Source organism: Ascaphus truei, chromosome 23 (assembly GCF_040206685.1).
Source record: "Ascaphus truei isolate aAscTru1 chromosome 23, aAscTru1.hap1, whole genome shotgun sequence".
Classification (NCBI taxonomy): domain Eukaryota; kingdom Metazoa; phylum Chordata; class Amphibia; order Anura; family Ascaphidae; genus Ascaphus; species Ascaphus truei.
The window spans coordinates 2,749,812-2,770,194 of record NC_134505.1 but is presented as its reverse complement, the minus strand read 5'-3'; the positions used below and the strand labels follow the sequence as shown (position 1 = coordinate 2,770,194).

General features: G+C 60.3%; 1 protein-coding gene across 1 annotated transcript in view; it reads right to left on the bottom strand.

The window, feature by feature from the left end:
- Positions 1 to 33: 33 nt before the first annotated feature.
- DNAJC7 (DnaJ heat shock protein family (Hsp40) member C7) overlaps positions 34 to 20,383 on the bottom strand; it is a 31,861-nt gene continuing 11,511 nt past the window's right edge. The window contains exons 6-14 of the mRNA XM_075580218.1: positions 17,940 to 18,058; positions 17,639 to 17,792; positions 17,090 to 17,254; positions 16,246 to 16,337; positions 8,599 to 8,672; positions 4,101 to 4,247; positions 3,375 to 3,527; positions 2,483 to 2,545; positions 34 to 371 (exon numbers count right to left, since the gene is read on the bottom strand). Of these exons, the coding sequence (XP_075436333.1) occupies positions 334 to 371; positions 2,483 to 2,545; positions 3,375 to 3,527; positions 4,101 to 4,247; positions 8,599 to 8,672; positions 16,246 to 16,337; positions 17,090 to 17,254; positions 17,639 to 17,792; positions 17,940 to 18,058 (1,005 nt within the window). The 3' untranslated portion in view covers positions 34 to 333. The remainder of the gene's footprint in view (positions 372 to 2,482; positions 2,546 to 3,374; positions 3,528 to 4,100; positions 4,248 to 8,598; positions 8,673 to 16,245; positions 16,338 to 17,089; positions 17,255 to 17,638; positions 17,793 to 17,939; positions 18,059 to 20,383) is intronic.

Genomic DNA, 20,383 nt, shown 5'->3' with positions numbered 1-20,383 from the left:
TCTTCTTCTTCTAACAATCAAAGTTAAAACAGGTTTGAGTCAGGCTTTTTATTGGAGACGTCCCTTCCATGCTGTGTTCCTACTTTTCCTTCACACACGAGCACACGGACGGCGTTTAAACCGCGATGTCATCAAAAAAATAAACCAAAAAAAAAACAAAAAAACTTCCATAATAAACAGAGACGTGATGGGAACCGCGGAGCCGTCTCTGATTAAATAAAGGTCCATATTCCAGGTTAAAACACATGAACGGAGGGAGGGGGGATGGGGAGGTAGAGGGCAGGGGGGGCAGGCGAGAATAGGTGGGCGTGAGGTGGCGGGGGGTGGGCAAGTTTAACCGAATTGGAAGAAGAAATTTCCTGGGCCAGAAGCTGAAAGAGAAAAAAAAAAAAAAGAGAAACATACGTAAAAAAACAACACCACCCCCCTGCAAAGGGAACAGCCATTATCTGGTGCACTGCGGGGGGTTGGGGGACCATGCATGGACTTGGAACTGGTGGGTGTAAGATGGGCAAGTGGTTTGTGTAGCGTGGTACTAGCAACTGAAGGGCTTGTCCCTCTGTTCCCCCTCCACCCGAGGTGTCGCCCGTAGACAGCCGCGTGACAGTTCTTAGAACCGTTTATTCTAGGAGCGGCCCAGCCCCCAAATACCCTACATTCCCGGAACCCTGGCTGCTGCAGATGATGTGGCGGCTTCCTATTGGGCTACAGGCTTCTCACCCTACACGATAAGACAGGAGAGGGGGGAGGAACGGCTCTGGGACATGGCAGAGGTTGGGGAGGGTGTGTGTGTGTGTGTGTGTCCCTGTCCCCCCTCTCTCTGGCCCCCCCCACCCCCCCCGCATGACGGTTCCGTCGTGTTAATAAGGGACGGAATGAATGCATAGCGTGCGCATTGTCCCGGCACAAACGGTGTCAAGAGACGAGCCTGGCACTGGAGAATGGCACCACCCAGGCCGCCCCCATGTGCCAGCTCGGCAACTGTCCCCATGTGTCATCAATGTGCCATTGTATCGTCTGAATGAGGTTTCATCTGGATGTACAGCTCATGCAAACACTTCTCTCCAAGGTCCCAAAGTCCCCCCCCCCCCCCCCCCACGTTTATTTATACTGCTGAACAAGTGTATCTCCTCCCCCCCCATGATGCACAAGCGGGTGTCCGATTCCAGCTCTCTAGTCTTTGCTTTGCTCGCTAAAACGGTGTGTTATTCCTCACTGGCTGCGAAAGCCCCTCTCACCGATACACTGCAGAGAGCACCCGTCCCAAGAAGAAGGTCAGGATGAGACGGCGTCTCGGACAAGTCTCTTTGTAGCCTACACCAAAAAGCAGCACTGTGCTGCTCGGGAGGGTGAACGCACAGCAGACGTTGCCAGACGTTGCAGGCTTTGGGCCCACTGTGGCGATAGACTCAACCCGACTTTTCAAGGTGACACACTTTTTGTGGGCAACGGCACGTTTAAGTACATTCTCACAGCCGCCTTCGATTGTAAGCTCTGCGGGCCAGAGACCCGCCTTCGTATATTGAGAACGTAAGCCCCGAACTCTGCGTTTCACATTAACCTTACAATGTACACGCCGCACGGGTTAGTTAATAAGTGACAGAGTGCCAGCTCCCCGGCCTGTTCCCATCGCGCTCTCTTTGCGCGAGATTCTAACAGCTGGTACATTGTGTAACGCCCTGCGCACACAGACACTATATAAAAGAAAAATATACAGAACACCGAGGTAGCGATACATTGTGTACAGCAATGATGCCTCACGGGGAACTATATATATATATACTGCCTGGGATCGGTCACACAGTTTGGGGGATTATTAAGCGTGTGTTCCCCCCGCGTACTCAGGTCACTATATACTGCCTGGGATCGGTCACACAGTTTGGGGGATTATTAAGCGTGTGTTCCCCCCACGTGCTCAGGACACTATATACTGCCTGGGATCGGTCACACAGTTTGGGGGATTATTAAGCGTGTGTTCCCCCCACACACTCAGGACACTATATACTGCCTGGGATCAGGCACACAGTTTGAGGGATTATTAAGCGTGTATCCCCCCCCCACACGCTCAGGACACTACATACTGCCTGGGATCAGTCACACAGTTTGGGGGATTATTAAGCGTGTATCCCCCCCCACACGCTCAGGACACTATATACTGCCTGGGATCGGGCACACAGTTTGGTTAGCGATAGTCTGAGTCGCCGCCAATAAGATTTATTCATCAGGGGCTCAAATATTGTCTAGCAGGGGGAGCACAGTATAAATAAGGTTGGGGACCGCTGTAATAGATGATGTAGTTACTGTAGGTGTGATTATCTAGTCAGATTCATGCATTGGCCCTTTCCTGCACATGACTGCATTCTGATATTAATGGGACAGTATATTCTGAGAACGGGCAGCGCTTAAACAGCAAGTATTACAAAAGGACAAGGCGGTGAAAGCCCGACGCGGGAAAGCCCCTGAAGCTCCCCAGCGCACGTACCTTCGAAGCTGAAGCCCCCCGGGCCGCTGAAGAAAGCCTTAAATATATTATTGGCGTCGAAATCTGAAAGGAGAAGCGTGAAATTGTATCAAGTCCGCGCAGATAAAACCGCCAGCCGCCGATTATCTCCACGGTCCTACAACTCAAATCTCCACTCAAGGGAGCAATCAAAGAGAAATAAATAAAAAGAAGTGTACAGCTGAACCTGTTAAAACGCGGTCCATGGGGTCCACAGAACGAGACCGCGTTATAACCGGGATTGCGTAAAAACTTCAGCGAGCGAGGATTTACCGGCATCTAGATCTCTTTCCTCACTTCATAGGGCTGTGTCCACATACTCTCCTTTAGATCTAGATGCCGGCAAATCCTCGCGCGGCAAAAATGGAGGTTTTCCCAAATCGGGAGCCACGCTCACACTGCGATATAAGCGGATTCGCGTTGTAGCGGATCGTGCTACAACGGGTTTGAGCTGGATTTAATTGTTAACACGTTATTGAAGCAGGGGGGGCTCCGGAGCGGAAACCCTTCATTTCATCTCCGGGGACCCCCTGCTTCCCGAGATACAGACTTCCGCTGGGGGGGGGGGGGCGACGGTATCTCTCTGCTTTATTCCGCTTTCCCCCGTCCTCTTAATAAGAAACAAGCAAACATTTCATTATCCAATCGTAAGAGGACTACATTCGAGGCGCCAAAAACCCCGCCGGTAAACGCACTAGCGAGCCGGCCGGCACGATGCCGAATTGGGGAGAAATTTGCCTTTCCCGAATGCCGGGACCGCCTCTGCCTTTCGCTCACCGTGCCGACATCTACTAGCCAACGCGATTCGCCAAACATTGGGTGTGCAACCCCTCGCCGGCACCTCCCGGGGATTTGCGCGAGCGGCGCTGCTCACCTGCCATGTTCATCCCGTCTTCGTCCAAGTCCTGGCCGCTGTCGTATCGAGCCTTCTTCTTCGGGTCGGACAGGATGGTGAAGGCTTCCCCGACCTCTTTGAATTTCTTCTCCTCCTCTTTCTGTACCTCTGCCGCAGCCCCGCTGTGCCGGTCTAACGGAGGGGGTGTTTAAAGGGTTAAAAAAAAAACACGCCCGGCGTACGCACTTCCTATCTCCTGCCCCTGTCCTAAACTTCATACTGATCTACAGTAGGGGGGGGGGGAAAACAGCCAGGTACTCAGGAAATCCTTGCTTCAGCACAGGGGCTTAATCAGTCCTTGCTTCAGCACAGGGGCTCAATCAGTCCGTGCTTCAGCACATGCGGCTCAATCGGTCACCTGCTTCAGCACAGGCGGCTCAATCCGCCCCGGCTTCAGCACACGTGGCTCAACCCGTCCTTGCTTCAGCACAGGTGGCTCGGTCTTTGACAGCCACCTGTACCGAAGCAGGGATATCCTAAATACCGCTGGTGGCCCCTTGAGGACTGGAGTTGGCCACGCCCCCGATCTAAAGACAATCAAAGAGAGCACGTCATTACCCAGAATCCTCGTCTGCAGCTGAACAGCTCAAATGGGTTCAGGCAGCTCAGTGATGACCCGTCGCTCACTAGACCGACACACACACACACACACGCACACACAGACGCACAGTGTAACCCTAACAGGGCGTTGGCCAACCGTATTACCCGGATGGTGCATTAACGCCCGTTTCCTGTAGGCCTTCTTGATCTCGTCTTCCGACGCGTTCTTGTCCACGCCGAGGATCTTGTAGTAATCTTTCCTCTTGCTTTTCTTCAGCTCCAGCTGTGCGTTCTTAAGGAGTTGCTTGTGTTCTGGAGAGGGGGGGGAGCCCGGGAGGGAGAGGGGAGGGGGGGGGGGGGGGGAGAGATGTGTGAGAAAGGAGCCTTTCTTACACCTCCCCCCCCCACCCCCACTGCTCTCTCGCTGACACATCATATACCCGGAGAGGGCTCTTGTTGGTACAGCCCGGCCATTGACACGCATAGCTCCCCCGTTACACACGACACAATGTAATGTGTACTCGATAAACGGATCGAGCTGGCTGGGGTTCAAAGCTGCAACTTCTAAATAATGCTAATCACTTAAAGGGGCAGTGTGCTAATGGCAGTGACATGGTTAAGGGGTCAGTCCCTCCTAGGAGCAAAGTGTACTAATGGCAGTGACAGGGTTAAGGGGTCAGTCCCTCCTAGGAGCAAAGTGTACTAATGGCAGTGACAGGGTTAAGGGGTCAGTCCCTCCTAGGGGCAAAGTGTACTAATGGCAGTGACATGGTTAAGGGGTCAGTCCCTCCTAGGGGCAAAGTGTACTAATGGCAGTGACAGTGTTAAGGGGTCAGTCCCTCCTAGGGGCAAAGTGTACTAATGGCAGTGACATGGTTAAGGGGTCAGTCCCTCCTAGGGGCAAAGTGTGCTAATGGCAGTGACATGGTTAAGGGGTCAGTCTCTCCTAGGGGCAAAGTGTGCTAATGGCAGTGACATGGTTAAGGGGTCAGTCCCTCCTAGGAGCAAAGTGTACTAATGGCAGTGACAGGGTTAAGGGGTCAGTCCCTCCTAGGGGCAAAGTGTACTAATGGCAGTGACATGGTTAGGGGGTCAGTCTCTCCTAGGGGCAAAGTGTGCTAATGGCAGTGACATGGTTAAGGGGTCAGTCTCTCCTAGGGGCAAAGTGTGCTAATGGCAGTGACATGGTTAAGGGGTCAGTCTCTCCTAGGGGCAAAGTGTACTAATGGCAGTGACAGGGTTAAGGGGTCAGTCCCTCCTAGGGGCAAAGTGTACTAATGGCAGTGACATGGTTAAGGGGTCAGTCTCTCCTAGGGGCAAAGTGTACTAATGGCAGTGACAGGGTTAAGGGGTCAGTCCCTCCTAGGGGCAAAGTGTACTAATGGCAGTGACAGGGTTAAGGGGTCAGTCCCTCCTAGGGGCAAAGTGTGCTAATGGCAGTGACATGGTTAAGGGGTCAGTCCCTCCTAGGAGCAAAGTGTACTAATGGCAGTGACATGGTTAAGGGGTCAGTCCCTCCTAGGAGCAAAGTGTACTAATGGCAGTGACAGGGTTAAGGGGTCAGTCCCTCCTAGGGGCAAAGTGTACTAATGGCAGTGACATGGTTAGGGGGTCAGTCTCTCCTAGGGGCAAAGTGTGCTAATGGCAGTGACATGGTTAAGGGGTCAGTCTCTCCTAGGGGCAAAGTGTGCTAATGGCAGTGACATGGTTAAGGGGTCAGTCTCTCCTAGGGGCAAAGTGTACTAATGGCAGTGACATGGTTAAGGGGTCAGTCTCTCCTAGGGGCAAAGTGTACTAATGGCAGTGACAGGGTTAAGGGGTCAGTCCCTCCTAGGGGCAAAGTGTACTAATGGCAGTGACAGGGTTAAGGGGTCAGTCCCTCCTAGGGGCAAAGTGTGCTAATGGAAGTGACATGGTTAAGGGGTCAGTCCCTCCTAGGAGCAAAGTGTACTAATGGCAGTGACAGGGTTAAGGGGTCAGTCCCTCCTAGGGGCAAAGTGTGCTAATGGCAGTGACATGGTTAAGGGGTCAGTCTCTCCTAGGGGCAAAGTGTGCTAATGGCAGTGACATGGTTAAGGGGTCAGTCTCTCCTAGGGGCAAAGTGTGCTAATGGCAGTGACATGGTTAAGGGGTCAGTCTCTCCTAGGGGCAAAGTGTACTAATGGCAGTGACATGGTTAAGGGGTCAGTCTCTCCTAGGGGCAAAGTGTACTAATGGCAGTGACAGGGTTAAGGGGTCAGTCCCTCCTAGGGGCAAAGTGTACTAATGGCAGTGACAGGGTTAAGGGGTCAGTCCCTCCTAGGGGCAAAGTGTGCTAATGGCAGTGACATGGTTAAGGGGTCAGTCTCTCCTAGGGGCAAAGTGTGCTAATGGCAGTGACATGGTTAAGGGTCAGTCTCTCCTAGGGGCAAAGTGTGCTAATGGCAGTGACATGGTTAAGGGGTCAGTCTCTCCTAGGGGCAAAGTGTACTAATGGCAGTGACATGGTTAAGGGGTCAGTCCCTCCTAGGGGCAAAGTGTACTAATGGCAGTGACAGGGTTAAGGGGTCAGTCCCTCCTAGGGGCAAAGTGTACTAATGGCAGTGACATGGTTAAGGGGTCAGTCCCTCCTAGGGGCAAAGTGTACTAATGGAAGTGACATGGTTAATGGGTCAATCTCTCCTAGGAGCAAAGTGTACTAATGGCAGTGACATGGTTAAGGGGTCAGTCCCTCCTAGGGGCAAAGTGTACTAATGGCAGTGACATGGTTAAGGGGTCAGTCCCTCCTAGGGGCAAAGTGTACTAATGGCAGTGACATGGTTAAGGGGTCAGTCCCTCCTAGGGGCAAAGTGTACTAATGGCAGTGACATGGTTAAGGGGTCAGTCCCTCCTAGGGACAAAGTGTACTAATGACAGTGACATGGTTAGGGGTCAGTCTCTCCTAGGGGCAAAGTGTACTAATGGCAGTGACATGTTTAAGGGATCAGTCCCTCCTAGGGGCAAAGTGTACTAATGGCAGTGACATGTTTAAGGGATCAGTCCCTCCTAGGGGCAAAGTGTACTAATGGCAGTGACATGGTTAAGGGGTCAGTCTCTCCTAGGGGCAAAGTGTACTAATGGCAGTGACAGGGTTAATGGGTCAGTCTCTCCGAGGGGCAAAGTGTGCTAATGGCAGTGACAGGATTAAGGAATCAGTCTCTCCTAGGGGCAAAGTGTACTAATGGCAGTGACATGGTTAAGGGGTCAGTCCCTCCTAGGGGCAAAGTGTACTAATGGCAGTGACAGGATTAAGGAATCAGTCTCTCCTAGGGGCAAAGTGTACTAATGGCAGTGACATGGTTAAGGGGTCAGTCCCTCCTAGGGGCAAAGTGTACTAATTGCAGTGACATGGTTAAGGGGTCAGTCCCTCCTAGGGGCAAAGTGTACTAATGGCAGTGACATGGTTAAGGGGTCAGTCTCTCCTAGGGGCAAAGTGTACTAATGGCAGTGACACGGTTAATGGGTCAGTCTCTCCAAGGGGCAAAGTGTACTAATGGCAGTGACATGTTTAAGGGATCAGTCTCTCCTAGGGGCAAAGTGTACTAATGCAGTGACATGGTTAAGGGGTCAGTCTCTCCTAGGGGCAAAGTGTACTAATGGCAGTGACATGGTTAAGGGGTCAGTCCCTCCTAGGGGCAAAGTGTACTAATGGCAGTGACATGGTTAAGGGGTCAGTCCCCTCCTAGGGGCAAAGTGTACTAATGGCAGTGACATGGTTAAGGGGTCAGTCTCTCCTAGGGGCAAAGTGTACTAATGGCAGTGACATGGTTAAGGGGTCAGTCCCTCCTAGGGGCAAAGTGTACTAATGGCAGTGACATGGTTAAGGGGTCAGTCTCTCCTAGGGGCAAAGTGTACTAATGGCAGTGACATGGTTAAGGGGTCAGTCCCTCCTAGGGGCAAAGTGTACTAATGGCAGTGACAGGATTAAGGAATCAGTCTCTCCTAGGGGCAAAGTGTACTAATGGCAGTGACACGGTTAATGGGTCAGTCTCTCCTAGGGGCAAAGTGTACTAATGGCAGTGACATGTTTAAGGGATTAGTCCCTCCTAGGGGCAAAGTGTACTAATGGAAGTGACATGGTTAAGGGATCAGTCTCTCCTAGGGGCAAAGTGTATTAATGGCAGTGACATGGTTAAGGGGTCAGTCCTCCCTAGGGGCAAAGTGTACTAATGGCAGTGACATGGTTAAGGGGTCAGTCCTCCCTAGGGGCAAAGTGTACTAATGGCAGTGACATGGTTAAGGGGTCAGTCTCTCCTAGGGGCAAAGTGTACTAATGGCAGTGACATGGTTAAGGGGTCAGTCTCTCCTAGGGGCAAAGTGTACTAATGGCAGTGACATGGTTAAGGGGTCAGTCCCTCCTAGGGGCAAAGTGTAGTAATGGCAGTGACATGGTTAAGGGGTCAGTCTCTCCTAGGGGCAAAGTGTACTAATGGCAGTGACATGGTTAAGGGGTCAGTCCCTCCTAGGGGCAAAGTGTACTAATGGCAGTGACATGGTTAAGGGGTCAGTCTCTCCTAGGGGCAAAGTGTACTAACGGCAGTGACATGGTTAAGGGGTTAGTCCCCAGGGGTACAGGTTGTGTGCTCTGACGCTGGGCTGTACGGTAGCTGGTACACGGTGACCCGCAGGGCGAGGCTGGAGTTACCCTTTGTGTTCTCCGTCTGGCAGAGCTTCTCGTAGTCCCGCACGGCTTCTTCATATAGTTCCGAGTCTGTGTAACTGCGGAGACGCGGGGAGAACGAGGGAAGAGGATCAGACGCACGCGGCAAAGGCAACGCCGCGTACACACGCTTCCCAAAAGCGCCGCACCCTTCTACCTACTCCTTACACCCTGTGCGCCGGAGACGTCGCGGCGCTGGAGTGCCGCTCTCTCCTGCGCACAACGTGGTTACGTGACTGTGTTCAATAGCGGTCACGTGATCACGGCAGCCATTTTGCAGGAAACAGAAGGGAGACCCCCCCACCTCCGTTTCCATGCGGGTCAGATTGTGTCTTGCGCACCATGAGAATAGCAGAGTGCCCTCTCTAACCGGGGGGGGGGGGGGGAGGGGAGGGAGAGAGGAGGGGGGGAATGAGAGAGAAGGGCGGGGGGGGGGGGGGAATGAGGGAGAAGGGCGGTGGGGGGGGGAATGAGGGAGGAGGGGGGGGGAAATGAGGGAGGAGGTGGGGGGGGAATGAGGGAGGAGGTGGGGGGGAAATGAGGGAGGAGGGTGGGGGGGAAATGAGGGAGGAGGGGGGGGGAAATGAGAGAGGAGGGGGGGGAAATGAGGGAGGAGGGGGGGGAAATGAGGGAGGAGGGCGGGGGGGGGAATGAGGGAGGAGGGCGGGGGAATGAGGGAGAAGGGCGGGGGGGGGGAATGAGGGAGGAGGGGGGGGGGAATGAGGGAGAAGGGCGGGGGGGGGAATGAGGGAGGAGGGGGGGGAATGAGGGAGGAGGGGGGGGAATGAGGGAGGAGGGCGGGAATGAGGGAGGACAGGAGGGGGGGGAATGAGGGAGAAGGGCGGAAGGGGGGGGGAATGAGGGAGGAGGGCGGGAGGGGGGGGGGAATGAGGGAGAAGGGCGGAAGGGGGGGGAATGAGGGAGAAGGGCGGGGGGGGAATGAGGGAGGTGGGGGGGGGGGAAATGAGGGAGGAGGGCGGGGAATGAGGGAGGAGGGCGGGGGAATGAGGGAGGAGGGCGGGAGGGGGGGGAAATGAGGGAGGAGGGCGGGAGGGGGGGGAATGAGGGAGGAGGGCGGGAGGAGGGCGGGAGGGGGGGGAATGAGGGAGGAGGGCGGGAGGGGGGGGGAATGAGGGAGGAGGGCGGGAGGGGGGGGGGAATGAGGGAGGAGGGCGGGAGGGGGAATGAGGGAGAAGGGCGGGGGGGGAATGAGGGAGAAGGGCGGGGGGGGGAATGAGGGAGAAGGGCGGGGGGGGAATGAGGGAGGAGGGTGGGGGAATGAGGGAGGAGGGGAAATGAGGGAGGAGGGCGGGGAGGAGGGGAAATGAGGGAGGAGGGCGGGGAGGGGGGGAAATGAGGGAGGAGGGCGGGGAGGGGGGGAAATGAGGGAGGAGGGCGGGGAGGGGGGGGAAATGAGGGAGGAGGGCGGGGAGGGGGGGGAAATGAGGGAGGAGGGCGGGGAGGGGGGGAAATGAGGGAGGAGGGCGGGGAGGGGGGGAAATGAGGGAGGAGGGCGGGGAGGGGGGGAAATGAGGGAGGAGGGCGGGGAGGGGGGGAAATGAGGGAGGAGGGGGGGAAATGAGGGAGGAGGGCTGGGAGGGGGGGAAATGAGGGAGGAGGGCGGGGAGGGGGGGAAATGAGTGAGGAGGGCGGGGGGGGGGGGAATGAGGGAGGAGGGCAGGGGGGGGAAATGAGGGAGGAGGGCGGGGGGTTGGAAATGAGGGAGGAGGGCGGGGGGTTGGAAATGAGGGAGGAGGGCGGGGGGTTGGAAATGAGGGAGGAGGGCGGGGGGGGGAAATGAGGGAGAAGGGTGGGGGTTGGGAATGAGGGAGAAGGGCGGGGGGGGGAATGAGGGAGAAGGGCGGGGGGGGGAATGAGGGAGGAGGGGGGGGAATGAGGGAGGAGGGGGGGGAATGAGGGAGGAGGGGGGGGAATGAGGGAGGAGGGGGGGGAATGAGGGAGGAGGGCGGGAGGAATGAGGGAGGAGGGCGGGAGGGGGGGAATGAGGGAGGAGGGCGGGAGGGGGGGGGAATGAGGGAGAAGGGCGGGGGGGGAATGAGGGAGGAGGGGTGGGGAAATGAGGGAGGAGGGGGGGGGGAATGAGGGAGGAGGGCGGGAGGGGGGGGAATGAGGGAGAAGGGCGGGGGAATGAGGGAGGAGGGGGGGGGAATGAGGGAGGAGGGCGGGAGGGGGGGGAATGAGGGAGAAGGGCGGGGGGGGGAATGAGGGAGGAGGGGGGGGGGAAATGAGGGAGGAGGGCGGGAGGGGGGGGGGGGAATGAGGGAGAAGGGCGGGAGGGGGGGGAATGAGGGAGGAGGGCGGGGGGAATGAGGGAGGAGGGCGGGAGGGGGGGGATGAGGGAGAAGGGCGGGGGGGGAATGAGGGAGGAGGGGGGGGAATGAGGGAGGAGGGTGGGGGAATGAGGGAGGAGGGGAAATGAGGGAGGAGGGAGGGGGGGAAATGAGGGAGGAGGGCGGGGAGGGGGGGAAATGAGGGAGGAGGGCGGGGAGGGGGGGAAATGAGGGAGGAGGGCGGGGAAATGAGGGAGGAGGGCGGGGAGGGGGGGAAATGAGGGAGGAGGGCGGGGAGGGGGGAAATGAGGGAGGAGGGCGGGGGGGGAATGAGGGAGGAGGGCAGGGGGGGGAATGAGGGAGGAGGGCAGGGGGGGGAAATGAGGGAGGAGGGCGGGGGGGGGGAAATGAGGGAGGAGGGCGGGGGGGGGGGGGAAATGAGGGAGGAGGGCGGGGGGGGGGGGGAAATGAGGGAGGCGGGGGGTAAATGAGGGAGGAGGGCGGGGGGGGGGGAAATGAGGGAGGAGGGCGGGGGAAATGAGGGAGGAGGGCGGGGGGGGGGGGGAATGAGGGAGGAGGGCGGGGGGGGGGAAATGAGGGAGGAGGGCGGGGGGGGGGGGAAATGAGGGAGGAGGGCGGGGGGGGGGGAAATGAGGGAGGAGGGCGGGGGGGGGGGGGGAAATGAGGGAGGAGGGCGGGGGGGGGGGGAAATGAGGGAGGAGGGCGGGGGGGGGAAATGAGGGAGGAGGGCGGGAAATGAGGGAGGAGGGCGGGGGGTAAATGAGGGAGGAGGGCGGGGGGGTAAATGAGGGAGGAGGGCGGGGGGGTAAATGAGGGAGGAGGGCAGGGGGGGTAAATGAGGGAGGAGGGCGGGGGGGGGAAATGAGGGAGGAGGGCAGGGGGGGAAAATGAGGGAGGAGGGCGGGGGGGGGGGAAATGAGGGAGGAGGGCGGGGGGGGAAATGAGGGAGGAGGGGGGGGGTTGGGAATGAGGGAGAAGGGCGGGGAGGGGGGGAAATGAGTGAGGAGGGCGGGGAGGGGGGGAAATGAGTGAGGAGGGCGGGGGGGGGAATGAGGGAGGAGGGCAGGGGGGGGAAATGAGGGAGGAGGGCGGGGGGTTGGAAATGAGGGAGGAGGGCGGGGGGTTGGAAATGAGGGAGGAGGGCGGGGGGGGGAAATGAGGGAGAAGGGTGGGGGTTGGGAATGAGGGAGAAGGGTGGGGGTTGGGAATGAGGGAGAAGGGCGGGGGGGGGAATGAGGGAGAAGGGCGGGGAATGAGGGAGGAGGGGGGGTAATGAGGGAGGAGGGGGGGGAATGAGGGAGGAGGGGGGGGAATGAGGGAGGAGGGCGGGAGGGGGGGGGAATGAGGGAGGAGGGCGGGAGGGGGGGAATGAGGGAGGAGGGCGGGAGGGGGGGGGGAATGAGGGAGGAGGGCGGGAGGGGGGGGGGAATGAGGGAGAAGGGCGGGGGGGGAATGAGGGAGGAGGGGTGGGGAAATGAGGGAGGAGGGGGGGGGAATGAGGGAGGAGGGCGGGAGGGGGGGGAATGAGGGAGAAGGGCGGGGGAATGAGGGAGGAGGGGGGGGGAATGAGGGAGGAGGGCGGGAGGGGGGGGAATGAGGGAGAAGGGCGGGGGGGGGAATGAGGGAGGAGGGGGGGGGGAAATGAGGGAGGAGGGCGGGAGGGGGGGGGGGGAATGAGGGAGAAGGGCGGGAGGGGGGGGAATGAGGGAGGAGGGCGGGGGGAATGAGGGAGGAGGGCGGGAGGGGGGGGATGAGGGAGAAGGGCGGGGGGGGAATGAGGGAGGAGGGGGGGGAATGAGGGAGGAGGGTGGGGGAATGAGGGAGGAGGGGAAATGAGGGAGGAGGGAGGGGGGGAAATGAGGGAGGAGGGCGGGGAGGGGGGGAAATGAGGGAGGAGGGCGGGGAGGGGGGGAAATGAGGGAGGAGGGCGGGGAAATGAGGGAGGAGGGCGGGGAGGGGGGGAAATGAGGGAGGAGGGCGGGGAGGGGGGAAATGAGGGAGGAGGGCGGGGGGGGAATGAGGGAGGAGGGCAGGGGGGGGAATGAGGGAGGAGGGCAGGGGGGGGAAATGAGGGAGGAGGGCGGGGGGGGGGAAATGAGGGAGGAGGGCGGGGGGGGGGGGGAAATGAGGGAGGCGGGGGGTAAATGAGGGAGGAGGGCGGGGGGGGGGGAAATGAGGGAGGAGGGCGGGGGGGGAAATGAGGGAGGAGGGCGGGGGAAATGAGGGAGGAGGGCGGGGGGGGGGGAAATGAGGGAGGAGGGCGGGGGGGGGAAATGAGGGAGGAGGGCGGGGGGGGGGGGGGGAAATGAGGGAGGAGGGCGGGGGGGGGGGGGAAATGAGGGAGGAGGGCGGGGGGGGGGGGCAAATGAGGGAGGAGGGCGGGGGGGGGGGAAATGAGGGAGGAGGGCGGGGGGGGGAAATGAGGGAGGAGGGCGGGAAATGAGGGAGGAGGGCGGGGGGTAAATGAGGGAGGAGGGCGGGGGGGTAAATGAGGGAGGAGGGCGGGGGGGTAAATGAGGGAGGAGGGCAGGGGGGGTAAATGAGGGAGGAGGGCGGGGGGGGGGAAATGAGGGAGGAGGGCAGGGGGGGAAAATGAGGGAGGAGGGCGGGGGGGGGGGAAATGAGGGAGGAGGGCGGGGGGGGAAATGAGGGAGGAGGGGGGGGGGATGTGAGGGAGGAGGGCGGGGGGGATGTGAGGGAGGAGGGCGGGGGGGGGGGGAGAAATGAGGGATGAGGGCGGGGGAGGAGAAATGAGGGAGGAGGGCGGGGGGGGGAGAAATGAGGGAGGAGGGCGGGGGGGGAGAAATGAGGGAGGAGGGCGGGGGGGGAGAAATGAGGGAGGAGGGCGGGGGGGAGAAATGAGGGAGGAGGGCGGGGGGGGGGAGAAATGAGGGAGGAGGGCGGGGGGGGAGATATGAGGGAGGAGGGCGGGGGGGAGAAATGAGGGAGGAGGGCGGGGGGGAGAAATGAGGGAGGAGGGCGGGGGGGAGAAATGAGGGAGGAGGGCGGGGGGGAGAAATGAGGGAGGAGGGCGGGGGGGCAGAAATGAGGGAGGAGGGCGGGGGGGGCAGAAATGAGGGAGGAGGGCGGGGGGAGAAATGAGGGAGGAGGGCGGGGGGAGAAATGAGGGAGGAGGGCGGGGGGGGAGAAATGAGGGAGGAGGGCGGGGGGGAGAAATGAGGGAGGAGGGCTGGGGGGGAGCAATGAAGGAGGAGGGCTGGGGGGGAGAAATGAGGGAGGAGGGCTGGGGGGGGAGAAATGAGGGAGGAGGGCTGGGGGGGGAGAAATGAGGGAGGAGGGCGGGGGGGAGAAATGAGGGAGGAGGGCGGGGGGGAGAAATGAGGGAGGAGGGCGGGGGGGAGAAATGAGGGAGGAGGGCGGGGGGGAGAAATGAGGGAGGAGGGCGGGGGGGAGAAATGAGGGAGGAGGGCGGGGGGGAGAAATGAGGGAGGAGGGCGGGGGGGAGAAATGAGGGAGGAGGGCGGGGGGGAGAAATGAGGGAGGAGGGCGGGGGGGAGAAATGAGGGAGGAGGGCGGGGGGGAGAAATGAGGGAGGAGGGCGGGGGGGAGAAATGAGGGAGGAGGGCGGGGGGGAGAAATGAGGGAGGAGGGCGGGGGGGAGAAATGAGGGAGGAGGGCGGGGGGGAGAAATGAGGGAGGAGGGCGGGGGGGAGAAATGAGGGAGGAGGGCGGGGGGGAGAAATGAGGGAGGAGGGCGGGGGGGAGAAATGAGGGAGGAGGGCGGGGGGGAGAAATGAGGGAGGAGGGCGGGGGGAGAAATGAGGGAGGAGGGCGGGGGGGAGAAATGAGGGAGGAGGGCGGGGGGGAGAAATGAGGGAGGAGGGCGGGGGGGAGAAATGAGGAAGGAGGGCGGGGGGGGAGAAATGAGGGAGGAGGGGGGGGGGGAGAAATGAGGGAGGAGGGCGGGGGGGAGAAATGAGGGAGGAGGGCGGGGGGGAGAAATGAGGGAGGAGGGCGGGGGGGGAGAAATGAGGGAGGAGGGCGGGGGGGGAGAAATGAGGGAGGAGGGCGGGGGGGGGGGGGAGAAATGAGGGAGGAGGGCGGGGGGGGGGGAAGAAATGAGGGAGAAGGGTGGGGGGGGGGGGAGATGAGGGAGAAGGGCGGGGGGGAGATGAGGGAGAAGGGCGGGGGGGGGGGGGGAGATGAGGGAGAAGGGCGGGGGGGGGGAGATGAGGGAGAAGGGCGGGGGGGAGATGAGGGAGAAGGGCGGGGGGGAGATGAGGGAGAAGGGCGGGGGGGAGATGAGGGAGAAGGGCGGGGGGGAGATGAGGGAGAAGGGCGGGGGGGAGATGAGGGAGAAGGGCGGGGGGGGAGATGAGGGAGAAGGGCGGGGGGGGGGAGATGAGGGAGAAGGGCGGGGGGGGGGAGATGAGGGAGAAGGGCGGGGGGGAGATGAGGGAGAAGGGCGGGGGGGGAAGATGAGGGAGAAGGGCGGGGGGGGGAGATGAGGCAGGAGGAGTGGGGGGGAGATGAGGCAGGAGGAGTGGGGGGGGGGAGGGGAGATGAGGGAGGAGTAGTGGGGGGGGGGGGGGAGATGAGGCAGGAGGAGTGGGGGGGGAGGCGAGATGAGGGAGGAGTAGTGGGGTTGGGGAGGGGAGATGAGGGAGGAGTAGTGGGGTGGGGGAGGGGAGATGAGGGAGTAGTGGGGGGGGAGGGGAGATGAGGGAGTAGTGGGGGGGGGGGAGGGGAGATGAGGGAGGAGTAGTGGGGGGGGGGGGAGATGAGGGAGGAGTAGTGGGGGGAGGGGAGATGAGGGAGGAGTAGTGGGGGGGGGGGGGGAGATGAGGGAGGAGTAGTGGGGTGGGGGAGATGAGGGAGTAGTGGGGGGGGAGGGGAGATGAGGGAGGAGTAGTGGGGGGGGGGGGAGATGAGGGAGGAGTAGTGGGGGGGGGGGGAGATGAGGGAGGAGTAGTGGGGGGGGGGAGGGGAGATGAGGGAGGAGTAGTGGGGGGGAGTTAAATACCATTAAGTACAATATTTATCAGAGGAACTGGGTGTCCCACCGGAGCAGAAATGTACTGATCGCTCTTTGGACTGGAAGTGTGAATTTGTAACGTGGGGCGCCAGGAGACTGCCCCCGCCCCCGCCCCCACCCCGCGGGAAAAAAAAACAATACAATCGGCTGCCGTGTACCAAAGGGAACCGTTTCCAGGCCCCCCGCACAAAATGGCGGAAACACGAGACTTGCACTTCGGACACCCAGATGGCGCCACCTATCCTACGCCGCCTGCATTATAACGTGGTGCTGTTCACGCCACTGATACCCCCCCCCCATCCCGTGTATAAAAGCGTTGCCCACCATTGCGCTCGTCTTAAGTACGCTTTGATGTAGGTGTCGTCCAGCTTAATGGCGCTCGTGCAATCGTCGATGGCCTCCGGTAATTTCTTGAGCTGCAGAAACCACAAAAGATGGGGGTAAGATGGAAGCGGTTTCCCGACCTGTGTGCACACGGGACGGCGACCAACCGCCGCCGCCGAGCTACACGTTGGCGCGGGTTTAATCGCACCGGAGCCCACCTCCCCACTGATTAAAACCCGTCGCTGCTTGTCCCGCGTCACAATAACTACATTTCCAATCTGGTTTATGGGGAGAGGCGAGCTAAATTAGATTTATTTACATTAGAAAAGAGGCGTCTAAGAGGGGATATAATGATAACTATATACAGATATATTCGGGGGCAATACAAGGAGCTTTCAAAAGAACTATTCATCCCAAGGGCAGTACTAAGGACTCGGGGACATCCCTTAAGGTCGGAGGAAAGGAGATTTCAGCAGCAACAACGAAAAGGGATCTTTACAGTAAGGGCAGTTACAGTGTGGGATTCATTACCCGTGGGGACAGTGATGGCAGATACAGCGGATATGTTTAAGAAAAGGTTGGACATGTTTTTTAGAAAGGAAAGGTATACAGGGATATATACCAAATAAGTAAACACGGGAAGGACGCTGATCCAGGGAGTAATCCGATTACTGGGGTCAGGAAGGAATTTATTTTCCCCCTTATGAGATAACATTGGATGATGATGTCACTGGGGGCTGTGTGTTTGCTTCCTCTATCAATATACAGTAAGTACGGATATAGGATAACGTATCTGTCACCGCCCCGGCCCCCGCGTCACCGCCCCCGCGTCACCGCCCCCCACCTTGGCATTGACGGTGCCCCGGTTGCAGTACAGCTTGGCGTTGGTCTTGATGTTGTTGGGGTCTATGGCGAGCGCTTCGGAGTACAGCCGGTACGCCAGCTCGTACTTGCGGTCCTTGAACGCTTGGTTACCTTCCTCCTTCTTCGCCTTCAGCGCCTTGGCGTCCTGAAATTAAAAAAAGGAGGGGGGGGGAGGGGGGAGAAGAGGGTCGCCCGTTAAAAGCACTCGAACATCCACCTCCTCCTCCCACCCTATTGGAACCAAGTGCGGCTGGACCATACTCTATCCCGATGTATACTGCGCCCCACAGTGAGCAGCCACTTCCCCCGTATGTTTCAACCGCTCCTTCTAGAGTGTAAGCTCTCAGGATCAGGGACCACCGAGTATGCCGGCGCCGGACAAATAAACGCCAACAATGATTATATACCCCCTATAGCGGGAGGCGCACAGGCAAATCTATACAACGATCGGCGGCACCGTGCGCGTCTGGCGCAACGGGCGCGGTTGGGAGTTTGCCGGCGACTTGTTGGCCCTGTGGGCGGCCCGTACCCTGCAGGCCAGGCGAGCTTTCTGGTGGTCGGGGGCCATCCGGAGCGCCTGCACGAAGAACTGGACCGCCTTCTCGATGCAGTCCTCGTAGTACAGGCAGAGGCCGCGCACGTACAGGGCGTCCGCGTTCGTGGCGTCCATCCGCAAGATGTCGCTGCGGGGGGGGGAGGAGCAGAGGCAAGAGGGTCAGCGGCGGGTGTACCGTGCGCGCGGGGGAGACAGGGGCCTTCGGCGCTCCTCAGAGCAGCGAGTTACAAGCTCTGCGCCAGTCCTAACACCCTCCCCCCTCAGCGCCCCCTACCTGGCCACGGACTGGGCATCCGGGTAGCGGCCGAGCAGCGCTAGACACTCGGACTTGAGGATTTTGAAGCGGTGACAGGCCGGAGCCAGCTCTAAAGCACGGTCCATGCAGAACACAACCTGCCGTGGGATATAACAGGAAGCGGAGAGCCAGTGAGGCACAGTATGCAGGGGGCGGGGGTAGAAACACAGGGGGTAGAGAGGGGAGGCAGGGGGGGGGGAGATAAAAAGCACGGGTGGGGTGTGGTGGAATGCACAGGGGATGGAATGCACGAGTGGGAGAAGATGCGGGGGGTGGAATGCAGGGGGAGGGGGCGGTGGAACGCACGGGGTGGAATGCACAGGGGTGGGGGAAGGCAGAGGATGTGATGGTGGAACATGCAAGGGGTGGAATGCAGGGGGTGGGGGAACGCTAAGGGTGGTGGAAGACGTAGGGGGTAGAAAGCACAGGGGATGGGGGGGGGGCGGAGGGAAGGCACAGGACGGTGGTGATGGTGGAACGTGTGAGGGGGTGGAACACGGGGTTGGGGTGGTGGAACGCATGGGGTGGAATGCACAGGGTTGGGGGAAGGCAGAGGATGGTAATGGTGGAACATGCAGCGGGAGGGGGTGGTGGAACGCACGGGGTGGCATGCACAGGGGTGGGGGAAGGCAGAGGATGGTAATGGTGGAACATGCAGCGGGAGGGGGTGGTGGAACGCACGGGGTGGCATGCACAGGGGTGGGGGGGAAGGCAGAGGATGGTAATGGTGGAACATGCAGTGGGAGGGGGTAGTGGAACGCACGGGGTGGCATGCACAGGGGTGGGGGAAGGCAGAGGATGGTAATGGTGGAACATGCAGCGGGAGGGGGTGGTGGAACGCACGGGGTGGAATGCACAGGGGTGGGGGGGGAAGGCAGAGGATGGTAATGGTGGAACATGCAGCGGGAGGGGGTGGTGGAACGCACGGGGTGGCATGCACAGGGGTGGGGGAAGGCAGAGGATGGTAATGGTGGAACATGCAGCGGGAGGGGGTGGTGGAACGCATGGGGTGGAATGCACAGGGGTGGGGGGGAAGGCAGAGGATGGTAATGGTGGAACATGCAGCGGGAGGGGGTGGTGGAACGCACGGGGTGGCATGCACAGGGGTGGGGGAAGGCAGAGGATGGTAATGGTGGAACATGCAGCGGGAGGGGGTGGTGGAACGCAAGGGGTGGAATGCACAGGGGTGGGGGGGAAGGCAGAGGATGGTAATGGTGGAACATGCAGCGGGAGGGGGTGGTGGAACGCACGGGGTAGCATGCACAGGGGTGGGGGGGAAGGCAGAGGATGGTAATGGTGGAACGCTCAGGGTGGTGGAAGACGTAGGGGGTGGAAAGCACAGGGGATGAGGGGGGGCGGAGGGAAGGCACAGGAGGGTGGTGGTGGAACATGCAGGGGGTGGAATGCAGTGGTGGTGGAACATGCGGGGGGTGGAATGCAGTGGTGGGATGCAGTGGTGGTGGGACATGCGGGGGGTGGAATGCAGTGGTGGTGGGACATGCGGGGGGTGGAATGCAGTGGTGGTGGGACATGCGGGGGGTGGAACGCAGTGGTGGTGGGACATGCAGGGGGTGGAATGCAGTGGTGGTGGAACATGCGGGGGGTGAAATGCAGTGGTGGTGGGACATGCGGGGTGAAATGCAGTGGTGGTGGGACATCCGGGGTGGAATGCAGTGGTGGTGGAACATGCGGGGGTGGAATGCAGTGGTGGTGGGACATGTGGGGGTGGAATGCAGTGGTGGTGGGACATGCAGGGGGGTGGAATGCAGTGGTGGTGGAACATGCGGGGGTGGAATGCAGTGGTGGTGGAACATGCGGGGGGTGGAATGCAGTGGTGGTGGGACATGCGGGGGGTGGGACATGCGGGGGGTGAAATGCAGTGGTGGTGGGACATGCGGGGGGTGGAATGCAGTGGTGGTGGGACATGCGGGGGGTGGAATGCAGTGGTGGTGGGACATGCGGGGGGTGGAATGCAGTGGTGGTGGGACATGCGGGGGGTGGAATGCAGTGGTGGTGGGACATGCGGGGGGTGGAATGCAGTGGTGGTGGAACATGCGGGGTGGAATGCAGTGGTGGTGGGACATGCGGGGGGGGGTGGAATGCAGTGGTGGTGGAACATGCGGGGGGGTGGAATGCAGTGGTGGTGGGACATGCGGGGGTGGAATGCAGTGGTGGTGGGACATGCGGGGGGTGGAATGCAGTGGTGGGGGAACATGCGGGGGGTGGAATGCAGTGGTGGTGGGACATGCGGGAGGTGGAATGCAGTGGTGGTGGGACATGCGGGGGGTGGAATGCAGTGGTGGTGGAAAATGTAGGGGGTGGAATATGCGGGGGGTGGAATGCAGTGGTGGTGGGACATGTGGGGGGTGGAATGCAGTGGTGGTGTAACATGCAGGGGGTGGAATGCAGTGGTGGTGGGACAT